The sequence below is a fragment of the Austrofundulus limnaeus genome, unplaced genomic scaffold, assembly GCF_001266775.1.
Source record: "Austrofundulus limnaeus strain Quisiro unplaced genomic scaffold, Austrofundulus_limnaeus-1.0 Scaffold516, whole genome shotgun sequence".
Taxonomy (NCBI): Eukaryota; Metazoa; Chordata; class Actinopteri; order Cyprinodontiformes; family Rivulidae; genus Austrofundulus; species Austrofundulus limnaeus.
The window spans coordinates 223,132-230,666 of NW_013952918.1; the positions used below are offsets into that span (position 1 = coordinate 223,132).

The 7,535-nt window shown below is 38.9% G+C and overlaps 2 protein-coding genes across 2 annotated transcripts in view; one reads left to right on the top strand and one right to left on the bottom strand.

Moving 5' to 3' along the window:
* Positions 1-2,304, bottom strand: part of cldn1 (claudin 1) — a 10,068-nt gene extending 7,764 nt beyond the window's left edge. Inside the window, exons 1-4 of the mRNA XM_014026007.1 lie at positions 2,219-2,304; positions 1,867-2,105; positions 1,089-1,253; positions 888-972 (exon numbers count right to left, since the gene is read on the bottom strand). Of these exons, the coding sequence (XP_013881461.1) occupies positions 888-972; positions 1,089-1,253; positions 1,867-2,089 (473 nt within the window). The 5' untranslated portion in view covers positions 2,090-2,105; positions 2,219-2,304. The remainder of the gene's footprint in view (positions 1-887; positions 973-1,088; positions 1,254-1,866; positions 2,106-2,218) is intronic.
* A 2,240-nt stretch (positions 2,305-4,544) lies between these two features.
* On the top strand, positions 4,545-6,750 carry zgc:153913 (carboxypeptidase N subunit 2). Its single transcript, XM_014026008.1, has 2 exons — positions 4,545-4,602; positions 4,731-6,750. Exon 2 carries the CDS (start codon positions 4,736-4,738, stop codon positions 6,299-6,301), a length of 1,566 nt encoding a protein of 521 aa, XP_013881462.1. The 5' UTR covers positions 4,545-4,602; positions 4,731-4,735; the 3' UTR covers positions 6,302-6,750.
* The last annotated feature ends 785 nt before the right edge of the window (positions 6,751-7,535 follow it).

The window sequence follows — 7,535 nt, forward strand, 5'->3', positions numbered from 1 at the left end:
TTTTAAATATGTTCAACAAAAAAACTTGTGAATGCTTTTGGCTCATCCTCTGAAACAGTCATTCAGTCTCTAAAATAGATATTCAAAACATGATTAAAAACTTAGCTTAGAATTTCAGGGGTTAGACAAAAAACTGAAATGCCTGTTTTCAACATAACATCCCTTTCAGACAGCTTCCTCTTGCATCCACAGTTAATCCTGTTGGATGTGGTTCGTCCTTCTTGGTGGTATGCTGACATTACCCTGGATACTGTGGCTCTTGACACATCACAAAGACTTGCTGTCTTGGTCACAGATGCGCCAGCAATTTGTCCTCTTTTGAACTCTGGTATGTCACTCATAATGTTTTGTGCATTGCAATATTTTGAGCAAAACTTTGCTTACCCTGCTAATTGAACTTCCACACTCTGCTCTTACTGGTGCAATGTGCAATTAACAAAGATTGACCACCAGGCTGGTCCCATTTAGCCATGAAACCTCCCATACTAAAATGACAGGTGTTTCAGTTTCATTGTCCAACCCCTGTATTCTTGAATGCTAAAAATAAAAAGATCCTATGATTTAACTGTAAAAAAACGCAATAAATAACTGTCCTTATAGTAGATGACAGAGTACAAATACTTTGGAATATGGTTGCCATTTCCTCATCTTCCCCTTTTAAGTGTTTTAGTACTTTCAGGTTAATATTGTAAATATATTGTAAATAAGAATTTGTTATTAAAGTTTTGTCTGGTGAACTAAATGTTTAAATAAAAAACAAATAATTTACTGTTTAAACTAATATACAGACCAAAAATGAAAGGTAGAAATTTGGGAGGTTTGTCGGTTACTCACTCATTCACTCACTCACTCAATCACTCACTCAATCACTCACTCACTCAGCCTACCTAGAGTTGGTGGGAGTGAAGGGGTCGTAAAAGTCTTGAGCTATTTTCCGTCCGTACCAGGATGTTCCAGCCAGAGCAAGCAGGCCTACAAAAACAAACAGACCAAAGGAACTTCAATTATTATTGTATATTAAACAGGTTTAAACCTTATCAAATGTAACTTTGTTAATTGTGTTTTCTCGTTTGTTTCTGCAGCCTCACCAGCAATAATGAAGACAACCCCTCCAGCCAGAGCCACTTTGGCCTTCTGCTCCGGTTGATCTGACAAACAGGTGGTGCACTTCAATCCCACAGATGTCACCAGAATGGAAATAAACGCCAGCAAAACGGCCGACAACATCAGGCCTCGCGCTCCCTGAATGATTGCTGAAAACATTTCAGATTACAGAAACATTCAGTTTATTCTAACTTCAGCTTTCAGGAGTTAAATGTTTAGAAACAACCTCACAGAGGTTTGCTTCTTACAGGCTCACAAATCTTAATTGTAACAGATTTTCTTTTATTTCCACCTAAAATAAAAACTTCTCTTCAAACAAAACAGGCAGGAATTAATGCAATTAAATCCCTATAATAAGACTTAGATGGCTCTGCTGTCAGTCTTTTATTATTTTAAAGATAAATAACTTTTATATTTGACAGATCTTTAGTATAAGAAATGTGTTGAAGACACAATCTCCTGTGATTTCTGTCCCACATCTGGGGAGAGACAATTACTGGAATTTGACAGACGTGTCTCGGCTTGTCGGAGGTCTTCTCKGAAGAAAAGGGGGTTATTATTAAGGGTTTGGAGGGAAGAAGCTTGATGTCACTTTGTTTTGTCTTACATATCAACTCCAACAAAAAATACAGATTCACAGTATTTTCTTTAGGTTTAAATTTTTCCTAAGCCCACAAATTTATTTTAATAAACATTCTGGATGATTAGACTTATTGWGTTTTGATTAACAAAATATATCAAAACTGATTAATCAAATAATACCTGGTAGTTGGAGGAGGGAATCGTAGACTTTACACTGAATTTGTCCAGTGCTCTGATAAACGCAGGACTTCCACAGCCCCTCATACATGGCCTGGGCTGTGATGATGTTGTCTCCAGCGTAGGAAGATTGCTTCCACTCCACCATTACTGTAGATGCTATGATCCCAATGAAACCCAAAAAGGCCAAGGTGAAGCCGAGAAGCTGTAATCCTCCATTTGCCATCGTTCAGCTGCAGAAACTTAAAGAACACAGAGATTTCAAAATAAAGAGAGTTTAAAAGTCAAAAATGGGCTTGTGTTCCTCTCGCTGGTTTCTCCCTGTGAATTTGCTCCCAATGAAAAAGGTGTATACCTGTCCATTCTTCAGGAAAGACCTGGAGCAAAGGGAGGATCCAGGAATGTCTTCTCCTCTTTGTAAAGTCAGCAGAGTAAGAACGACACCTTGTGTAGCTGAGTGACAACTGCAGCAAAGGAAACCTGTAAAAATGTCAAAGATTCCTTTAAAACTTCAATGAACAAGACAGATGAACTGGTGGAAAAAAGAGAATTGTTTTGTTCTTTTCTGAAGTTTTACCAATCAGGACATAAGGTAAYGTTAAATGATAAACATGGCACAACATACATTATTTCCTCCTGTTTGTATTTGATGAACAAAAGAAGCAAAAAAATAAAAAAGCTGAGTAAAAACTCAGTCCACCATCACATACAAAACAATTAAAGATGGAAAATTGATCAGCCATATACTGATTGTTCATTTACAATAGAATAGAATAGAATAGAATAGAATAGAATAGAATAGAATAGAATAGAATAGAATAGAACATTTGTTCCTTAGTTGGGAAATTTCAGTGTATTAGCCACAAAGTGTCAAAGAGAAGCACACCGGATGCACACACTGAAAAAACACAAAATCATACATCTATGACAAACATAGTAAGTGGAAAATTCTACAGTTCTGAATAAATAGTTCATGAAGGTCCTAAAATATGTCATAGTGAGATAACTGACTATAAAATAATTTGATGATCTGWGCAAAGCACAGCAGGAGTGTAAAGAGATTATTTGGTTTGATGGGAGCAGAGGTTGAAGTTTTAGAGGAGACATCCTGCTTTTAAATCCTTCTTTTTCACATTTAAATCCTTCAGTTGGGGTTTATATAAAGGGGAACTGCAATGCTTTGATCTGAATTCCAATGTACTATAATTCCACAAGCCCCTCTTTCACTAATTTTCTAAGGTGTGCCTCAAATAAACTCATTTTGAGCATTCAAAATGATGTCATCAGTGTATAAGTGTACAACACCTTGAGGAATATCATTAATGGAAAACAGAGTGGTACCAAGGATGAACCCCTGTGGCACACCTTTGGAAACTAAGATTATTCAATTGCTGCATTCTGTCAGACAGGTATGTTAGAAAATCAGGTAGTTAGAAAACTATTTATAAAATGATTGAATTCTATTTAAGTTCAATTCAGTTTATTTATACAGCGCCAAGTCACAACATGCGTTGTCTCAGGCCACTGTACATGAAAAAAAGAGAACAATCTAAAGAAGAAGCCAGCAGATTGTGTTGAATCACTTCATCACAGTCTCCCATCCTGAGCAAACGGTGGAGAGGAAAAACTCCAGCAGAACAAGGCTCAGGACAGGCGGCCATCTGACTTGACTGGCTGGGTTGGAGGACAGGAAAGAGAAACAGCCAAACACAGAACAACTGGTCCAGGTGCACCTTCTTCTGGAAAAGAGACAAAAAGAAAAAAACATGTTATTGATAGAAATAATTACAACAAACATGTAGAGAAGAGAGACTAAAGACAACTGCAGAGGGCAGAAATGTGCTCAGTTTGTGCTCCAGCAGTCTAAGTCTATAGCAGCAGAAATGAATAATAATTCAGGAAACCTAAGTCTAACTATATGATTTATCAAAAARAGAGGTCTTCAGTCTAATCTTAAAAGTAYACAGAGAYTCAGACTCATGGACAGAAACTGGAAGTTGGTTCCGCTGGGGAGGGGCTTGATGGCTGAAAGCTCAAGGAACCACAAGTWAACCTGCAGTCTGAGAGCAAAGTGCTCTGTTAGGAAAGTATGGAACAATAAAATCTTTGACTTAAGATATAGCTTGGTTGTTAAAAGCTTTGTATGTCAGAAGTAAGATTTTAAATTCTCTAAATTTGACAGGGAGCCGGTGGAGAGAAGCTAGATTTGGATTGGCAATCCAAATGTTGCCTTTTGATTAAAATAGAATGAATCACTGAATTAAATCAATGAAAGTTGCAGCATAATGCTGTCCAGATATATCATTTTCAACTTTTAAAATGACTCAGTGAAATCTTTTGTGTGTTTTTATTAACCTGGTAAGACCAGATCACGTTCATTATGTCCTGATGGAAACTTTCTTTTCCCCATGATTCAGTCTAAAAACACAATATAAAGCAATGAGGCTTTTAGTTTAACTATTTGTCACAGTCATGGGAATACATTTTCTTTAATTTGACTCTTTTTACTAAGACTACTTATAAAAAAAACTATTTTCTCAATAAAAGGAGATTCAGTGTTGCTAAAAGTCCACCTATCAGGAGAAACTTTTTTTCTTGTTGTGAATGAAAAAAAAATCATGGCAGGAGTCAATCTCTGTCCAAAGGTTTTTCCTCTTTCCTAATTCAGGCATGTTTGCAGTTGTGTCAGCTGATCCACGTGGACATTTATTTCAGTGTGATGGGATCTCTGTGACACAGGTATGTTGAACTTCTTRATTTTAAACTAAGAAACATTTGTTATCCTACATATACATCCAAATAATTGAAAATTGTTTGTTTTTAATCTGATCTGTTATTTGAAACCAGCTTTTTGTCTGTTTTGACAGTAAAAATGGACAAAGCYTTGGGTCTGGCTCTGCTCCTGATGCTGTTTCTCTGCCACAGAGGAGGTTCTGACTGGCAGAACGTCTGTCCATACAGATGTCAGTGTTTCACTCAGGTCCAGGTGTTGTGTGCGAATGAGCAGATGTCATATATGCCTGAAATCTCTGGAGARGTCAAAGAAGTCATTATCATGACATCATCGGTGGCGTACCTGTTCGCACACACACTGCACGAGAGTCCACAGCTTACCAAGCTCATCTTCCTGAACAACGCACTGAGAAGTGTTCACGCCAAGGCGTTTGAGCATCTGACTGAGCTGCGGGAGCTGGAGATCAGCGGGAATCCCTGGCTGGAWCATTTATACATGGGAACTTTCTCAAAGCAGGAAAACTTGATGAAGCTGCTGCTCAATTATAACGGGTTGAAGGTGATTCTACCTGGCATGTTTGGGTCCCTGGAACAGCTGGAAACACTGCAGATGAAGAACAACTTCATATCAGATCTGCCCTCCTTTCTTTTCCTGAACCTTACTAAACTGCGTGTCCTGGACCTGTCCCAAAATAAACTTGCCGCGGTGACAAAAGAGACTTTCTCTGGTCTGGTGAGGTTAGAGATTCTGAAAGTGAACAACAACCTCATTAGCAACCTCACATCTGACACCTTTCATAATGTTTCTCATGTCACTGAGCTTCACTTAGAGGGAAACAAATTAGAACAGCTTAATGATGGCGTCTTTTTTGGCTTAACAAATTTAACTGTGTTGAACCTACGAGGAAATCTCCTGAAAACCTTCGGTGATAAAGTCTTTGGATTTGAGCCATCAAACTTAAAGGAGCTGAATTTAAAAAGCAACAGACTGGCTGAGCTGTCATCTCTGAGCAGTCTAACCTCACTGACTCACCTGATCTTGTCAGATAACCTGCTTTCCAACCTCACAGAAAACATTTTCAGAAATATTAGTGCCCTGGAAAACCTGGACCTGTCTGGGAACCAGCTCACCTCTCTCCCTGAAGCTATCTTTAAAAACCTTTTAAACATGGTAGAAATCCAGCTTCATAACAACAGTCTGACAAAGGTGGAGGCCAAACTGTTTGAGGACCAGGTACTTCTTCAGAGGCTCTACCTGTTTGACAACCAGCTAGTAATGCTCCCTGTGGGTCTTCTGGACTCGTTTATCTTCCATCCCACCGTGAGGCTGCATGGAAACCCCTGGACATGTGACTGCCACCTGTGGTACCTGCATGACTGGGTGCTGCAGAACAGTCAGGGTGTAGACATGCTGGACAGGATGGCGTGTGGAAGCCCAGACTTTCTGAGACAACGCACTCTCGTTTCCATTCATAAGGATCAGTTGGTGTGCTACCCATCTGAGGACAAGATGCCCCAGCTCAAATCCTGCAGCCTTCAAGTATCTAACAACACCTTGACCGTCAGGTGTAAAGTGGAGAAATGCTCGCCAATGATGGTGAGGGTACAGTTTCAGGAGGATAACGGACACACTGTGGAGCATATTGTGAAAACTGAGGCTGAAGATTCTCATTGTAGCAATGAGACAGAGAACACAGACAATTAGTTTTTTCACGGTAAAATTTTATCTTCACACCAGGGGTCAATAAAATGTCCCTTCAGTCGATATTGTAAACAAACCTGACTCAACAGCTGATAATTTCCAGGAATGTAGCTGAATGATATGAAAGGTAGATAAACTTTATCTTTAAAAGCTCAAAGGTCTTTAGTGGAGATCTGCTTGCATCATTTAAACAACAAATTAAACATCCATGAAAATATGAAATTAGTCAAAAATACCTTTCTAGTAGCAGTTAGATTTCATAATTGCGAGGGTGTCTGCACTACAACTGATATTTTTGATTGATTCATTTTTTCCATTTATTTTTCTGTATCCATATGTTGTAGCAAAATAACTACCTCTCCACTGGGTGGTGAGAATGTCCACATCAARAGCATCTCAATATACAAACAAAGAGTTTTCTCATCTTGATTAAAGATTTGCCCCCCAYACAATAATTAGCTCTATCCGTCCATTATGTTGATCCTCAGACAGGTTGCAGGGTCAACAGGTCCAAAAGGGAAACCAAGACTTGCCTCTCTTCAGGAACAGTTTTCAGCTTCAGGGWGATCCCAACCTGTTCCCAGTCTCAAGAGGATATAACCTTTTGGGTTTGCCACACGGTTTCTTCCCAGTGGATCCTACATAGAAAATCTCCGAAGTGAGGCACCCGGGAGGCCTCCTGATTAGAACCACCTCAGCAGACAGAGCAGAAGCTCTAATCCCAGCTCCTTCTAATTATCAAAGCTCCTCATCTCATGTGGAGCACAAGTAAATGCAGCAACAGGGAAACAGGACACCYCTGTCAGTATTTTATATTTTTAGTATGTAGCAGAACACAGCAACTCCATTAATAGAGGCACAGWATTAATTTTGATCAGGCAGATATTTGGGCAACCTGCTGCATTCTGTCTTTGTTGATGCCGACCAGGGTCCTTATGTGTGTAGAGCAGGGGTTCTTAACCTTTTTGAGCTCAGGGCCCAATTTGTTGTACATAGAGTGGCACGAGGCCCAGTCAGACATTATTAATTTATGGATCAAAATGATAATTATTCTAATCTAAATATTGGTTTAATTTTTATTGTATTTACATCATAACTAAACTATTATAACATAACTAAATTAAATACACTTGCACTTAAATTGCAAAACGCCTGTCAAATAATACTACACATTCTCACTCCAGACTCGTCACATATTGACGCTTTTCCAAAGTTCCCTCTGCGTCTTATTTTGACG